Raw genomic sequence first — 17,558 nt, 5'->3', positions numbered from 1 at the left:
TCAGTTGCAGGGAGATGCCATGGTAAAGCTCAGTCTTAAGCACACATTGGAGAATATGCATGATGGGTCAGAAAGCAAGCTCTGCTCAGAGAGGGAAATATCCTACCTGGTCCAGTGTATTCTGGAAAGAGAGAGGCATTACAAAGTAAGATGGAAAGGAGTTACTGCAGCAAATAACTTGTTAGTAGCAATGTCTATGGCTGGCAATAGGAATGTGCTGCAGACCATTATGTTGGGACAGCTTTAGCTCCCTTGGTTCCTCTTGCTGGTTTGCAAAGCTCGGCGTGAGCTGTGCTGGAACCTCACTGTGACACAAAACTGCTGCTCAGCAAGTTTGGTTACAGATAAAGATATGGGACTTGTGAGCTGATCCTAAATAATTTGCAAAGGGAAAGTCAGGCTGGATTCAATGTGTTTCTACTGCCTTGGCTCTCTGACAAGTGGCCCAAAGTTTGCGTGGCTTCACTTCTCATACTGACTCAGCAGCATCAGGAGTAGGACAGAAAACACCTCTTGACTCCTCACTGGAAGCTTTTGCATCAGGGATGGAGCATGTGGGGATGTGGGAGCAAGAACTCCATTCTAACCTCAGCACCAAGCAGGAGATAGCTGATACTCAGTGGTGCATGGACTACATGGCTGAAGTCGGACATGTCAAAAGAGGACTTCTGGAGCTGCTAAGGGACTCAGGAACTGGTTTTGATCTATAGAATCATAGAATCATAGAATAGTTTGGGTTTGAAGGGACCTCTAAAGGTCATCTAGTCCAACCCCCCTGCCATGGGCAGGGACATCTTCAACTAGATCAGGTTGCTCAGAGCCCCGTCCAGCCTGACCTGGAATGTTTCCAGGGATGGGGCATCCACCACCTCCCTGGGCAACCTGGGCCAGTGTTTCACCACCCGCAGCGTAAAAAACTTCTTCCTTATATCTAGTCTAAATCTACCCCCCCTTTAGTTTACAGCCATTCCCCCTTGTCCTGTTGCAACAGGCCCTGCTAAAAAGTTTGCCCCCATCTTTCTTATAAGCCCCCTTTAAGTATTGAAAGGCCACAGTAAGGTCTCCCTGAAGCCTTCTCTTCTCCAGGCTGAACAACCCCAACTCTCTCAGCCTTTCTTCATAGGAGAGGTGTTCCATCCCCCTGATCATTTTCGTGGCCCTCTTCTGGACCCGCTCCAACAGGTCCGTGTCTTTCTTATGCTGAGGGCTCCAGAGCTGGACGCAGTGCTCCAGGTGGGGTCTCACCAGAGCAGAGCAGAGGGGCAGAATCCCCTCCCTCGACCTGCTGGCCACACTTCTTCTGATGCAGCCCAGGATACGATTGGCCTTCTGGGCTGCGAGCTGGCTCATGTCCAGCTTTTCATCCACCAGTACCCCCAAGTCCTTCTCGGCAGGGCTGCTCTCGATCCCTTCATCCCCCAGCCTGTATTGATACTGGGGGTTGCCCTGACCCAGGTGCAGGACCTTGCACTTGGCCTTGTTAAACCTCATGAGGTTCACATGGGCCCACTTCTCCAGCTTGTCCAGGTCCCTCTGGACAGCATCCGTGTCCCTCTGGCGTGTCGACCACGCTACTCAGCTTGGTGTCATCTGCCAACTTGCTGAGGGTGCACTCGATCCCACTGTCTACATCGTTGATGAAGATATTAAACAGTATCGGTCCCAATATGGACCCCTGCGGGACGCCACTCGTCACCAGTCTCCATCTGGACATTGAGCCGTTGACCACTACCCTCTGGATGCGACCACCTAACCAACTCCTCACCCACCAGACAGTCCACCCATCAAATCCATACCTCTCCAGTTTAGAGAGAAGGATGTTGTGGGGGACCATGTCAAAGGCCTTACAGAGGTCCAGACAGACGACATCTGTAGCCCTTCCCGTGTCCACTGATGTAGTCACTCCATCACAGAAGGCCGCTAGGTCAGTCAGGCAGGACTTGCCCTCGGTGAAGCCATGCTGGCTGTCTCGAATCACCTCCCTGTCCTCCATGTGCCTTAGCATAGCTTCCAGGAGGGTCTGCTCCATGATCTTCCCAGGCACAGAGGTGAGACTGACTGGCCTGTAGTTCCCCGGGTCTTCCCTTTTTCCCTTTTTAAAAATGGGGGTTATGTTTCCCCTTTTCCAGTCACTGGGAACTTCACCGGACTGCCACGACTTCTCAAATACAATGGATAGTGGCTTAGCAACTTCATCCGCCAGTTCCTTCAGGACCCGCAGATGGATCTCATCGGATCCCATGGACTTGTGCACCTCCAGGTGCCTTAGATGGTCTCAAACCTGATGTTCTTCCACAGTGGGCGGCTCTTCATTCTCCCAGTCCCCGCCTTTGCCTTCTGCGGCTTGGGCGGTGAGGCTTGAGCACTTGCCGGTGAAGACCGAGGCAAAAAAGTCATTGAGTACCTCCGCCTTCTCTGTGTCCCGGGTAACCAGGTCCCCCTTTTCCTTCCGGAGAGGGCCCACATTTTCCCTTGTCTTCCTTTTATCCCCGACGTACCTATAGAATCTTTTCTTGTTGCCCTTGATGGCCAGATTTAATTCCATCAGGGCTTTAGCTTTCCTAACCTGATCCCTGGCTGCTCGGACAATTTCTCTGTATTCCTCCCAGGCTACGTGTCCTTGCTTCCACCCTCTGTAAGCTACACCTCGGAAGAGGTCATTGACGTCTTTTCTCAGGCAGGTAACACCATGCATCTCAGAGATATCCTCATCAGCAGGTGCTTGTGACCTGAGGATCCAGAAAAGGGAACAACACAGATGTTTCTGACATTCACGTAACCAGGCTTAACTCTAGTTTCTGCTGTAAGCAATAAAAGCATCTGGTACACTGGATGCCCTGCTTGGTCCCCTTGGGGACAGGCTGCAATCCCACACCAAGCCAAAGTGATTCTGCCCCATTGTGGCAGCTGTGAGGCTCTTCGTCATCTGTTTGCCATTGGCTTCTGTTATCTAAATTGGTCTTTTTGCTTGACAGTGCAGTGAGGCAATACTATTGTCAGGGAGCTCGTGCTAACAGGCAATAATCAAGTGTCTCAGTGCTATCCAAACACAGTGTGTGATGGAGTTGGAGGTGGTGGGGTAATGCTTTCCTTGGGGAGGCACCAGCCCCACAGCTGATACCTGCCTCTGCCTCTGTCTGTTGCCATATACCCTAGGAGGAGAGCTGGGACATGAGGAGGGACCTACCTGTAAAACAGGACTGGAGCTAATGTGCAGAGCGTTGCATTAATGCTCTGTACTACTGTAGGTGCGGTGCCGTTGTTTGTGTGAGGGGTGTCCTTAGCACCCAGCTTGTCTTTTGAGGCAAGTGCTGTGATTTGGTTTAGGAACTGCACAGGATGACATCAGGCACAGCCATAGTTTTATTTTTACAAGACATCAGTATTTGACTAGGAGAATTTACAGTGTGGCTAGAGGAGAAAACCACATCTGAGACAGTTCTCTTGTAGCCAATAATATGAAAGCTATTTGCCTGAGTATTTCTTAGTAAAAGTGTTTTGGAGTTTGAGGATGAGGTAAATTGCAAAATCCCTTTTCTTCCTCACCCCTTGGTAGTCCAGAGGACACACGAGCAAAGTGAAGATATCTCAAGAACAAATTGTATTCTCATCCTGGCCGTCTTCAGTAGGAATAAACTGCAACCCAGAAATGTGCTGCAGAGAAGCAGAGCAAAGCCTACTCCTACTATTTTATGGTCAAGAAAACTCAAACAGGTTTTTCTAAAGGCTTAAGGGGAGAGGGATGCAGAAACTGTGAGCTCCCAGGATGAAGAGGCCTGGCATCATGGAGAAGAGGAGCAGATGGGACTCCTCACTGCAAACTTCTGAGGCAAATGCAAACCCAGTGATACAGGGTTTAAAAGAATTACGAAGAAACAGAGCCCTAAAACTAAAATGAAATCCAGCCTTGAGCTCAGGAGAGCATCACCCTGAGTGTCACAGGTATGATTGCTTGTCCCTTGAATACATGTCATATGACAAAAGCCATCCAGGATCTCACAGGTAGAGCACTGTCTCCTGAAGCTGACGTGGCCAGGGTGGAAGGGCGCAAGGAGGAAGGTTCATTGATGGGAGGCTCAGGGAGGAAACAGTATTGTACCACCTCATAAGCAGCAAAGAGGGAGGAACATCTCATGGCAGGATGGTGTCAGTCTGTGCAAGCTGGTAGCTGTGGTGCGGATAGGAGAATGACTATCGAGGATGCCTCTGGAAAGTGTCTGAGCTGGTGGGAGAACCAAGGGATGGTGCTGGGGTGCAGTTTTTACGAACACAGGTATTTGGGCAACAATTGCACTTGTATTTTAGATGCAGAGGTGGCCATTCACCATCTCCTAGGCCAAGAGTGCTCATAGGAGAGAGAACCCTGCCAGTACATGCAAAGGTGGCTACAAATACAGTATTATCCCTTGGGAGAGATATCTGGAGTCCCTGCATACAGATCTCCAAAAAAATTAGGTCAGTGCCTGTGCCAGCCAGCAACCAACTGGAAAGGGAGAAATTAGGAAAGAAATGAGAGCAGTGCAGCACTGAAACAAGGATCCGGAGAAATGCCATCCTCTGAGGTTTTCAAAATTTGACTGGACAAGGCCCTGAGCAGCCTGCCCTACCTTTGAATGCAGTCTTGCTTGGAGCAGGAGATTGGACTGAGTGACCTCCAAAGGTCCCTTCCAGTCTAAATCTTTCTGTGATTCTGTGATGAATGTTTGAAATATAGAACCGCCAGACCTAATTACAGCATTGGAGAAATCCATGACACATCTACAGCTTAAACAAGTCCTGTTCCCTCCCTCATCCCATAAAACTAGAGACAGGACAGAAAAAGGTAATAATGACAATCTACAACACAAAGTGATTCTTGAATGGGAAGAGACTCAGGAGGGAACATCACAGGAGCCATAAAATCATTATTGGTATGGAGAAGGTGACCAAGAAATGATTGGGAATTAGGGGACACCCAACAAAGTGAGTGGGTGGCAGGTTTAAAATGAAGAGGAGCTTACAGAGCTTAAGCTTCTTATGAAGAGCTTGATTACATCCACTTGTGGATTTCATTGGCACAAGATATTGCTGACGTAAAATGTACCTATGAATTAAAAAGTGGTTGCAGGTATAGGGTGGGTAGGTTCATAGCTGGGTATTTAACACGGTAAAAACATAACCTGTGGCTCAGAACTCCTTGGACCACTACTTTCTGAAAGTTGTGAAGGAGCATCATGAGAAGGACCACGTACAATCACTTGATTTCTCAAGTTTCCTCCCTGACTACCCAATCCCAGAGAGCAGGTAGGACTAGATGGGCTTTTGGCTTGACTCTCCCTGGCAGTTCTCACTTGATGTTCTCAATCCCTTTGGCTGCAAATGGGACTTTGTCTCTTTTTGGCAGCGTTATTCTGGCTCATGCCCAAATTTCCAGTTATGGCCAGTGAGAGTGGGTACACGTCCAGATGGGTAACCCCCAGGCTTGGTCAGACCACAGGTTCCTGGGGTGCACAGCACTGCCTCAGCCTGTGGCTGACAGCAGTGCCTAGGGCAGAGGGGATGCTGGCACACTCATCGTGGTCCTTCCCAGGTTCACTCTCCAGCACTGAGTGATCTGTGCACAAAGACTTCCTGAATCAAAGACTTCCTGACTCAGAAACAGGGTCTTTTTATTAGGGTGGATTTTCTTCCCCAGGTCTTTTTTCTATCTGCTCTTCCAAGCTATGTGTCTCAGCACCTATCACGTCCTGTGGCATAAGAGGTGTCCTGGGTCAGGCCAAAAGACCTGACAGATAGTTTCATATTCTGCCTCCAACATTGTTCTCAGTAGATGTCTTCAGCAGAACACAAGCACAAGGCAAGCATGCATGATACTGCATGCTTGGCCAGTTGTCCAGCCCTTAACTCTCTGTTGCTCTTGCAACCTCCTAAGCCAGACATAATTTTTATGTGCTTACAGACCCTTCATGGATTTCTCTTCCAGGAACTTGTCTGGCCATCCCTCAAATCCTCAGCAACCTCACATATCCACAACATCTTGTGGAGTGGAGTCCCACAGCTCAACCACTCATTATAGAAAAACACACCTCCTTTAATTTGCTTTGAACCTGCAACTTGCCAGCCTCCTTTGATGCCTTATTGCTTGCATGGGAAGAAGACTGAACAACTGCATTCCTTCTCAGATACTTTCTGAAGAGTCGTGGTTAGTGGGGCCTCAGACAGAGGCTACCCCACAACTTTGATCATTCTGGTTGTCCTTCTCTGAACCTTTTCAATTTCCACCCCATCCTCTCTGAGCCAGGAAGATGGTAGGACAAGGACAGCACACAGTGTGCAAGTTGGAAGTGAACCATGCAGACATACAATGGCATACAGCGATGGCCTCTGCTGTGTTCTCCGGTCTGCTGTTAGCAGTTTGTAACTGTCAACTGGCTTTTTGGTCATACAGAAGAGTTCATGTACCTCCACAAGTGTTCATGTACCTCCCATGCTGTCAGAAAGAGCTTCATTGTTTGAGCTACACGTTGCATGCAGAGATACCTGTCTTCACTCGGGTTTGAACCTGGTCCCTGCCACCTAAATTTGCAGAGATCAACAGATATCTTCCATTACACCTGGGGAAAATAATTCCCTAGTCACCTTCCCCTTTCATTTATTTTATAAACCTCTGTTACCCAGCATTCTCCTTCCTGACTAAAGAGTCCCAGTCTATTTTGTAGCTTCTTTTGAGAAACATTACTCTGCCTCAGTTGTTTCCTCTTTCTCTACAGTTTCTCTAGTTTTACGTTACCATTTTTCTGATGAACAGACCAGAATTTTGGACAATTCGCTACCGTGGGCAGTGCACAGGATGCAGCTGAACTGTGTATTGATACTGTAGGGCATTCACTGTTTGATTCTGCTTTCTATTCCTCTCCTAATGATTTCTAACCTTCCCTTTGCTTGTCTGGCTCCTCCTGAACAGCAAGCTGAGATTTATCACAGGAATATTCATTGTAACGCTAAGATCTTTCCTGAGTGGCTTGTAGCTAGTTTAGAGCCCAGCGCTGTGTGTGAAGTCAGAAGAGATCAACCCTACACATATCATTTCACGTTTACCAGTCATTGCTCATCTTATTGCCCAGTCAGTCACTGTTAGCAGATCCTTCATCAGCTCTCTGCACTGGACTTTCATCTTTGCTACTCTGAATCACCGAGCATTATCAGCAAACTTCATCACCTTGAGAGCACATGTGGTCAAAGACAGGGACATAGAGAAATGCCTTGTCTTTCTGTACTTTCATTCACATGCTCCCAGGGCTGCCTCAAGACCTGGTCTTCACAAGAATAGCTACAAAGTCTATTTGGAGTATAATAGAGGATCCAGCCTAGGTGAGGGGCCAGGGTGGCTTGTCCCAGCCATCCCGTCTGGACTAGGCAGTGGGGTGGGAGAACCTTCCTTCTTCCCCAAAACAGAAAACAGACTCCAGGTATCTCAGAGGAGAGGTGCTTCCCAGCAGTTGTCTGTAAACACAAACTCTCCACATGAGGAGTTTGCTTATGTCCTCAAAGCTCCCAAACTGATTGGCACTGTCATTCAGCAACCGTTTGCAGTGCTCTGTGGTGCCTGTCAGCCCCCTACAGATACCAGCACTCTGGTGCATCACCCTGCTGCCCTCCTGCCTGCTTCTGGGTGAAGAGGTCAGCGTCAGCTAGATGGGGAAAGCAGAGTTCAGCCGTTATATTTTTGGTGATCTTGGATGACTTTGACAAACTCGTCTGCAGACCCAGGTAGATGGGTCACCCCATTGTGCCACCTGGCACCTCTGCTCACTGCGTGGTGCCAGCCACCCTGCCAGGGGACCTGGACAGGCAGGCTGCACTGTAAAGCTGAGTGGAGAGGGAGAACTAGAGCCATCCAAGCTGCAGCTCGTACTGCTGTAGCAGGTCCTGTGTGCCTAATGCAAGGCATACAAAGCAGGTAGCACGAAGAGGGGTGGTCCAAACTGCACCTAAACCAAGAAGGCATTAGAAAGGAGGTCATCACTGGACTCATCCAGTCTAACCCAGCCAGACTGTAGCAGAAATTGTAAGTGGTTTTGGCTTGGAAATCATAGAGGCTGACCACAATTAACCGTATCTTTTGGGGAAATGAAGAGGTAACACACCCGAGGAGTTCATTCCTGCTCTGAAGTTTGCATTTGTATGAAAGCTGACATTGAAATAATCTCAACTGAGCCTGCTAGGACAGACTCCCAAGAAAATCCTGACTGGGACCCCCCAGTCACTCCCCATCTCTGGTAATATCAGCTCCCCTGCTCCGACTTAAATCAACAGCCCCTTTCTCAGTGCACTGCACAGCCCTCCAAGAGGATGTACAGACATGTTCCTCTGCCCAGTTTACATCAAATGCCAAGTGCTTCTTACAGAGAAACGTGTTCCTTTTCCTGGAAGATCTCTGCAGAAATTGCTAAAGTTGACAGTCTTGCATCTGTGGGCTGGACATAGCTCCCCAGTTGTAGCTGGGACACTGTAGGCCACAATGGTGTGTCACACAGCCTGCACCCCCCACAACCACAACTGACAGCCTAGAACATGCCTGTTTATTTTGGGGTTCAACTACTTTTACTCTGAGGAATAAATCCAGTTGCCAACTCCTTGCTGCTTACCTACAACCTGCTGACCAAGCCATGTGCTATTCTGCAGATGCACAGAGAAAGCAAAGCTCTTCCAGGTCTCAAACAGCCCATCGCCATAGAGCTGACAGCCCAGGCAGGGCTCTCCCACCTGCAACACAAGCCCTGCCATTTACTTTTTGACCAGCTCTCCAGATTGCACAGGCATAACCACCAAAAGGACAGGACTTTAACAACTGCACTTCAGTTGTGCAAGGAACAAGGCCGGGGGACATTGACAGGCAATCCAAAGTGTGGTCAAAGTGATCCAGCCACTCCAATACCAGCATCCACTGTAGCAAGGGCAGGAAAGGGACACATGGGGATATTCCTGAACTCTGCAAAAGGACTGGCTGGGAACCCTTTAAAAAGAAAAACCTAAGCTCTGGAAGAGTAGGAGATCAAAGCCTGTCTTTTTAGAGCCTTCGTGGTATAGAAAACTGCAGCTGAGAGCTCCTAGCAGGGCTGCAACCCAGCTGTCAGAGCTGCACTTGGTCTGAAAGAAGTGTAAGGAGTCACCACCCGCTCGTCTGAGCACCTTGGGTCAGCCAGCAGCAGGGCTGCAAGCAATGGCAGCCACTCTGCAACAGGGCAGTACCATCCATGTTAGGAATTTGCCCTCAGTACAGAGAAGGACCATCTCATCCTCCCAGCCACACTTTGAGGATTGACTTAGTCTGAGCATTGAACTAGAAACACAATCCTTACAATTTAGGTGTCAGGTGGGGGACACTAGTGACTGGATCCACAGCCCACCAACAGGAGTGAAGAAAGCACTTCTCCCCAGTGCTCAACACCACACTGCACCTCTGCCAGAGACGAGCACTAAACAAATGCACACTGGAGATATTTCAGCTTTTATTTGCAAATTCATCTGTACATTCTCACTTGGTTGTTGAGTGACAGCTGCCAGGAGCTGTCAGCAGCAGGGGGCAGCAGCAACTAGGAGTTAACAGGAGCTTTCCACAGTGCCTGGAAACAAGAGACAGCAGAGGAAACAAAACCCCACTAGCTTTTACATTTAACCTTTTCTGACTAAGAGAATTAGAAAGCGAGTCATCTTTATCACATTCAGAAAGGTGTTGGATTTACAGTCCTATACATTCAGCATAAAGATCTCGGGTTGAAGTGACTATCTGCTGAGCAGCTTGAAAACTATCCCAGGCTTTCTTTTTTTGAAGCCAGCATCTTAAAGCTGCAGTACTCTCCATGCATCCTTCCCAGCAGTCCCAAAGCCAAATAACAAAAGAAGCCCTTGCAAATAAATAATCATAGGAAAATAAATAAGACTAGATCTGGAATATACAGTTACATGGTCTTTATTTGGTTAGGTGGAAAAAAGTGGAGCTAGACTGCAGCTTTAAGCCTTATGCCTGAATCAACCTCAAACACTTTTGTAAATTTTACAGTTGATTAGCTGTACAGGTCAGAGATCCGAAGATCCACAGAGGTGAACATTTAGGCACATATGCACACCCTTCCCCAAGGCATACTTTATTTTGCTCAGCCAGTAAAAAAAAAAAAGCCTGCTGGAGGGGAAGTGCCCCCTTTCCGAGCTGAACAGACAAGACTGAAGACCTATTTACTGTCACAGTAAAAAGTCCCAACAAATATCTAACCCCACCCATGTTTGCAAGGGGAAACTAGTTCAAACCATGCACCAGGGAGACAATCCTCTCTCAGGGGATCCTTTAACTTCGCTGGCACCACAGAATCCTTGAGCAAATCCAGCTACCGGCAGGGCTGCCAGCTGCCCATCGCTTCCTGCACTCAAAGCCTAGTTGTGGAAAGTCGTAAGTCCATTATTTCTACTTAAGCCAGAAATCCTGTTAATGCCATTTAGAGGCAGCTCTACAGCAAGAGCTCTTGATCTGCTCTCTGTTTGGGGTACACACCCCCTCCCCAGGAACTCCCAAATGAAAAACCACGCAGAAGAGAGAAGCAATCCATTGCAAGCCAGTGTCCGATGATTGTCTCTTTGGGGAGGTCAGGAATCCAGGACAGGGCAAGGCAGGGGAAGGGAGGAGGATGGCAGGTGGAGAAGGAAGTTAGAAACAAACTCAAAACCACCAAGACACAAGGAGCTCAAAGCTCCTCAACAGCTGATGGCACTGGGTTGCTGTTTGCTAACAAAGTCTGAAATGAAGTCGAACTCGTTCTGTCCCAAGAATAGCTCTGGCAGCTCCTGAATCCGGTCCAACCCCAGTTCCAGGACAAGGGATGTCAAGACCTCCTCATCTATGAGATCAGTGTCCATAACGTTCAAGGTCAGCGCTGGTGAGGGCATATGCTGCATGCCTGGGTGCTGGCTTGGCCCCACTCTGTACTGCTGGGCACCAGCTCCCATGGGCCCGTTGCTCATACCCAGCGGGTGACCCTGGTACTGGGTGTTGAGTTTTTGTAGGTGCATGCTAGCCATTAGCTGCTGGGTGCCCACCGGCCCCATGTACTGCTGCTGCTGACTTGGGCCATTGAACATCATTGCATTCTGCATCTGGTGGTGGCCCATCTGTCCGCTGAGGTTGGGTCTCGGCCTCATCGCACCATCCATGCCAGCCCCTCCGTAGGGCATCATCTGACTGGCGGCAGGCAGTGTCCTCAGCACATGCTGCCCGTGCTGCGGGGGTCCCTGCAGCCCACTCACCCCCATGCGGTAGCTCTGCAGCCCGGTGCCACCGTGGCTCATGGACATCATCATGTGCTCAGCCATGGCTCCAGGCCCCTGCAAGGCGACACACGGCTCAGGGCAAGGCTCCCGGGGACAGCACCGCTTCCCACTCCCGTCCGAGCCGGCTCCGACTGGGGATCCCGGATCACCCCCCACCTTCGCCCCGTGAGGAAGGCACCGCGCTGCAACCTCCCTGGGAGTCGAGCTGCTGCCCGCCCGCCGCTGGCGGACAAAGCTCAGCGCGGCGCGCCCCGCGGTGCCCCTGCGCACCGCCCCGCGGCCGCGACGGGGAGCCGGGCTCTGCCCGCTCGGGTACGCACCGATCCGGGGCTCCGGCGGGCAGTAGGTCCGCGCACCAGCAGCGCCGCTCTGGCTCGGCTCGGCTCGCCGTGTGCGGGACGCCGCGCTCCCGGCACTTATAGGGACGCCGGCAGGGGCGGGCCGCCCGGCCCGGCCCCCCGCCGCCCATTGGAGCGCGGCCCGGTGCTGCCCGGCCCCCGACGGGGCGGGCGGGCGGCACAATGGCCCGGCCGCTTCCCGGCTGGCCGGCTGGCTCCCGGCGGGGCAGGGCACGGCGCGGCACGGCGCGGCACGGCGCGGCTGCTGGTGGGGCTCTCCGAGCCGTGCTCGCAGCACGCCCCCTGGTCGCGACACGCCGCGTTGTCACGACACGGCCCAGCTTGAGGGGGACACTTACGTGTCTTGGGGTAAGGATTGGGCCTGGGGCAACTGGGGAACCTCAGGCAGGTCATTTCTGCTCCCAGCCCATGCATGCTGGGAATGGTGGTGTGTTCATGTGAAGCACTAATTTTCAACTGTATTCGCCTGCATTGTATTCACGCTGCTTCCTGAGCAGGGACCCCGTCTGCCTCTGATGCTGCAAACGGCGTAAGATTAGCTCTCTGGAGAGAGCCATCCCTCCAGTGCCTTCCTCTCCCCCAGTGTCACTCTGACCAAGCCTTTCTACCTGATCATGTGGCTGGCTGGGGCGCAGGTACCCGCTGTGGAGGTCGTGTTGGATTTCCTGTTCATACTGAAGGAAGTGCACACAGACTGTTGTCAAGTGCTTGCAGGGCTGCTGCACACTGGCCCCTGCCAGCATGTGCCCCGGTGCAGCAGGCTGCTGGCCATCGTGAGAAGGGTCCTTGCTTGATGGCAGTTCTGGTTGCAGGGTCAGCAATGGGATGCTACCACGTAGCGAGACCTTACCAGCCAAGGTGACTCAGGGTAGTTACTCAGCGGCATCAACTAGATGGTTGGTTACTCTGCCAGTGGTGCCCTCCCAGCAAGGATGCACCAACCTTGTCTAAAACCAGCTGGCAGCAAGGTGAATGTTTGTTACAAGCAGAGATTTGCTGGTGTAACTCTGTCTGCAGCAGTGTCTTTCACCTCTGAGTGCAGTTTTGGCTCACGGGGTCCCAACCCACAGGCTCACCCACTGAGCCATGCTAGCCAAATTATTTTACCATGGGCCTAGACCACAGTGGCACTGGTGCTCTCTATAGGACATGGTGCTTTCCAGTAGCGTATGAAAGCACAGTGGTGATTTTTCCCCTTTATTTTTTGTTTTGAAGGAACCCAGAGACTTCTTTTTTAAAGATATTAGTGTTGCATGGTTACCCACTTGGGAGGCAGGTGATGGCAAAGTTAAACTTGCTTCCCCAACTTCATTCTGTCTTTGTTTGTGTGCTCTCCTGTGCAGCCTTTAACTACAGTGTTACAGATCACAGCTCCGGTAATAACAGACGGATCTTTTCTGGAGACTTGGAGCAGGCTGTTTCATGGAGTTTTATGTGTTCTGCATATTCATTATGCTCACGGACCCTGTTGAGCAGAAGGGAGTGCCAACAAAGAGTTTCAAAGGTTGCCGAAGAAGTTGTTTGTTGCTAACTGTATTACTTGAGAAATGAGGTCTAAGTATATACTATCATGGAGGGATTGAAGTTAGGCAGCACGGGCATTTTGGGTGAGTGCCTAACCACAAAGTACTGACCTGAAGAGTTACTTACATGAAATATCTCTATATCAAAACACCTTAAACCAGCAGCTCAGAGCAGACAATGCCCAGAAGCCATCAGCTTCCAGATGTGAGCAGCCAGGAATGGAAAGTGTCTTCTCTTACCTGGACAGAGCACAAGGCCATTAACCTCCAGGACATTCTGGGAGCTGCTTTTGTTTGTGCCACCTTCTCCTTGTTAAGTGGCTGGGATGGGTTTCAGGTGTTGTTGGTGAGCCTCTAACTGATGAATCAGTTGGTTAATTGTTTAATGTAATTACATAATGATTGTTTTTTAACTCTAGAGATTTTGACAAACGCATTTTTTAGTCCTAATAAACACATGCTCACATACATATACTTGCCTGCTTGAGAGTTCACATGCAGATGCACACCCAGGTGAGGAACAAATACAAGGGGAGTGTCTGCCCTCGTCTTTGCAGATGCATCCAGCCATGAAAGCCTCTCTCACTCGGAGGAGAGGTGTGGTGTGTAGCACAAGTCCTGATCAGGGGCAGGAATTCTTGCACAGGAGTAACAGGTGGGAATGGGCTCTCCACAGCCGTTTGCGTTACAGAAGTTGCCAAGGGTGGTAAATGGCCCATCATTTTGGAAACAAATTGGCAGATGAGAGAGCACACTTGCTGAACACAAGTGTGAAAGTCCCCTCCATCTCTACACTGACTTATGTCCCTTCTCCTTTGGGAAGGGTAAGCCAGATGAACAACTCATCCAATTTGAAAATAGTTTGACCAGAAACGGAGCTATGTTGGCTGGGATCAGCTCTCTGATCTAGCTTGTTACATTGTCCCCTAGATATTTCACCAGCATAACCCGGGGTGTTTTGAGAGGAACCAGTGCCAGCAGAAAAGGAAGGGTATGGGGGGATGGGAGGCATTGCGGTGGCGAGAGATGTCCACAGATCCACAGCCTCCATGTTTGCCATGTTGTGTGGAGCACATCATCCTGTGCTCTGTGTCTTGAGGACTTCCCGTCCTTGAACCAATAATATTTTATTTTACAGGGACCAGTGTAGACTTGTCTGCTGCATTTCACGCTGCTCAGCCAACAGCTGGGGAGCAGAGCTGGGAAAGGGCTGACTAGTCCTGGTAGCATCTCTCTCACTGGTCTTTTTGGCCCAGAACAAGCAGTGGTTCCTTGTCGTGCTGAGGTCTCAAGTATTAAGGACGCAGACCACTGCAGCTGTATTTACAAGGCACTGTGTATGACTCGATCTAACCCCAGGTTTGCAGCCTCTCCTCCATCTCCCCATGCACTGCCATCTGTCATCATCCCACGGACAGACTGGCCTTTCTGGGAAAGCAGATAAACTGCCTGTTATCAGATCCAGCCCTGGGGCTGTCAGTTGGTCAGCCCTGACTTACGTCACCACATAAGCCACCTCCAGGAGTGTGTCATTCACAGCTTCCTGACATGGGACTTCCCCAGTCCAGCGGTACTGGTGTCATCAGCCCTGTGTTATCGAGGGTGGATTACCCATGCTGGGAATTAACAAGATTGTTGCTCCACTGGCACCAGTTTGGCTCTGCATCGGGGATCTGGAAGCGCCGCCTGTGTGTCTGTGTCCCAGGTCAAGGCATCCATGTGGGTGGGCATCAATTGAGGGATCTAATCACCAGCACATTGCAGACCTTTTCACTTTTAGGAGGATGCTTGCAGCATGGTGTACAGCTAGTCTGTGTTACCTATGATTTTGTTTATGTAAGATGTTCCCACCTCATATTTGATCCCTGATCATCGTGCATTGACTGCACAGCTTCAGTGGGATTACTGTGGTAAAATCATGCCCCCAAAGCCCCCCAGGGATAAGAGGTGGCATGGGTGAGAGCTTTTTGTAAGCAGAGATGTGAACACTTTTATCTCACAATGTTTTACATGTGTCAGAACTGGTTCTTGCTAATTACAATTGCTGATCTACAGTCCAAGATCTTTTTTTTGCAAGAGTCTGAGAGCCTCAGTTTTGGGGGGGAGGAAAAAACCCCACATTTTTATAAAAAGCTTTGTAGGATGTAAGATGTACTGATGAATGGAGAGTGGGTAGAGGATTTTTTTGGGAATTTCCTCTGACCAAGTGATTCTCACTATGCATTTCAGTTTACAACCCACTCACTGCTGTGGGGTGTGATTTACCTTTGCATGGAGATTGCAGAACAATTTGAGTAGCAATGTGAGCTATATATTTGGGTGTAGATGGAATAATCTGAGGAACCCCATGATTCAAAGACTTCTGGATGCCCAGCTAAGTCCATGCTTGGCCCTACAGAGCTCCTGCAAGTTTCAAAGCAATTGAGGTGTGCAGGTAGAAGCTAAAGCGATTTGAAATATCATCTGTTAAGGGAGAAGCTTGCCTTTGAGGGACAAATGTCCAGAAGAAGCCCCTTTGCAGTCCCCCACTCACTGAAGGACAAATACAGAGCGTAGAAATGTACAGTGGAAGGCTGGAAATCTACAGAGGTCTGCCCTAAACTGAGATCCATCAGGTACGACTGTCTGACGTTGCTGTATCTGGGTCTGGCCATGGGCAGACGCAGGGCAGCAGTGTGCATAGATCACCTCCACATCAGCTTAAACTCCTTGGAGCTCTAGGCTGTATCACAAAGGATTCCTCTGAAGTACTGTTTTTCCAGAAGATGCCAGGCATCAGGTGAGCTGCTTCCTCATGCATGCTGTTGGCTTGTAGTAGCTCCCTTGGGCACAGCAGCTTGTTGACTGTGGCATTTGGGAAGATCTTGGATTGGACGAGTCCAGATCTGAATCACTAAAGCACGCATTTTGTTCCATGAAGGGTGGAAAATGTCAAGGGCACTCAGCGTACAGGAGGATCAGCTATTAAACATCAAGGCAGCCATAACATGTGGCAGCAACCAGCTCCCACCTGCCTTTTTCTCCATAAACCTTCTGTCCTCACTTAATCCGCCCCTCATCATGCAAAGATGGCACCTACATTTTGGGTACTTGAAAAAGGAGGGGCAGGAGGGGTCCCTGAGGAAGATGACAGTGGGGATGGGTTGCAGCTGCTAGAGCAGTTCACCAACCCATAGCCAGCTCCTCACAGGTGGTACTGGCTCCTGGAGAGAAAGAGCAGCCATGAACCAGGCACAGGGTGGCTAAACAAATCTGCTGGACTCAAAGTGGCCGGAGCCCACGTTGCCCACCCCACAGTGTCACGTTTTGCCAGCTGCTTTTCCCTTTCTGGTGGAAGGGTTACCACGGTCTGATTCCTTTGAGGCCTGTCTGGGGGTGCACGTGCACTGCCTCTCCCTGCACCGCCAAGGAGTTGAAAGCTTTTCTACCTAATGTTTGACTATGTTGGGACATCCAGTTTAATCAAATATTCACTGTCAGCTGCTGGAGTTCTCTATACCATATCTTGAAAGGATCCTAGTGAATCTCTGCTGCACATTGAATGCTTTCCTAGCAGATTCGTTTATTGGCAATCAGGAGATGAGAAAGGGATGCAATGCACTGTTATTTTTTGTTTGTTTAGGGATGATCACAGTGGTTTGCAAACCTCGACTTTGAAGCTGAGAAGTCCAGCAGAGGCCATGGTGCTATAAACACTGAGCCGGGAGCAAATTCCGATGGAGTTTCTCCAGTTTGGCTTTAAATAAGTACGTCAACAAGTCAAGATTTAGAAACTAAATTAAATATTAAGCTTCTTGACGCAGAGTGTAACTCTGTGTCTTACAGGAGTCTCTGACAAAGAGGGCTGGAGGGATACTGGCCAACAGCAAATTATTTCAGACACCTATTACCAAACCTATTTCTTGTCTCCAGATGGGTCTGATGTGGACAAGTGAGGGGACAAGCACCATTTCCTGGGTAGGACATGGGGAATCTGTGGTGCCATCAGGGCCATGGGTCCCAGCATAGCCCAGCACAGCAAGGAGGTGTGGTGGATCTGAGTTCCCCTGGAGCTTTGCAGCAGGACACGTCAGCTTCTCCTGGGAAGGTGCCCCAGGCACTACCTGCTTGGTGATGGGTCTGTGGAGTTGTCACCCCACATGTGGTCTACAGGGGAGAACTTTGCCTGGCGCAGTCATGGCGTTGTGCCTTCCCTCTGTGGGCATTAGTACATGTGAGGCAGGAACAGGCTCTTGCCAGCACAGAGCTCCCTTGAGCAAATGCCTCCTAGATAGATCTCCTAGAGAGATGAGGCGAGTGTGGGTTTCACCGAGAGCAGCCACGGGTGTCCAGCAGAAAAGATTTTTCATTAATATTAAAAAACCCCCAAACAACA

General features: G+C 50.0%; 1 protein-coding gene across 1 annotated transcript; it reads right to left on the bottom strand.

Annotated features, from left to right (window-relative positions):
- Positions 1-9,474: 9,474 nt before the first annotated feature.
- On the bottom strand, positions 9,475-11,678 carry CITED4 (Cbp/p300 interacting transactivator with Glu/Asp rich carboxy-terminal domain 4). The gene is made up of 2 exons (XM_076357351.1): positions 11,622-11,678; positions 9,475-11,355 (listed from the first exon to the last, which is right to left on the bottom strand). Exon 2 carries the CDS (start codon positions 11,341-11,343, stop codon positions 10,729-10,731), a length of 615 nt encoding a protein of 204 aa, XP_076213466.1. The 5' UTR covers positions 11,344-11,355; positions 11,622-11,678; the 3' UTR covers positions 9,475-10,728.
- Between the last annotated feature and the right edge of the window lie 5,880 nt (positions 11,679-17,558).

This window comes from Aptenodytes patagonicus, chromosome 21 (assembly GCF_965638725.1).
Source record: "Aptenodytes patagonicus chromosome 21, bAptPat1.pri.cur, whole genome shotgun sequence".
In the NCBI taxonomy this organism is placed as follows: domain Eukaryota; kingdom Metazoa; phylum Chordata; class Aves; order Sphenisciformes; family Spheniscidae; genus Aptenodytes; species Aptenodytes patagonicus.
Note: the sequence above shows the minus strand (reverse complement) of the source record. Positions and strands in the feature narration are given on the sequence as shown.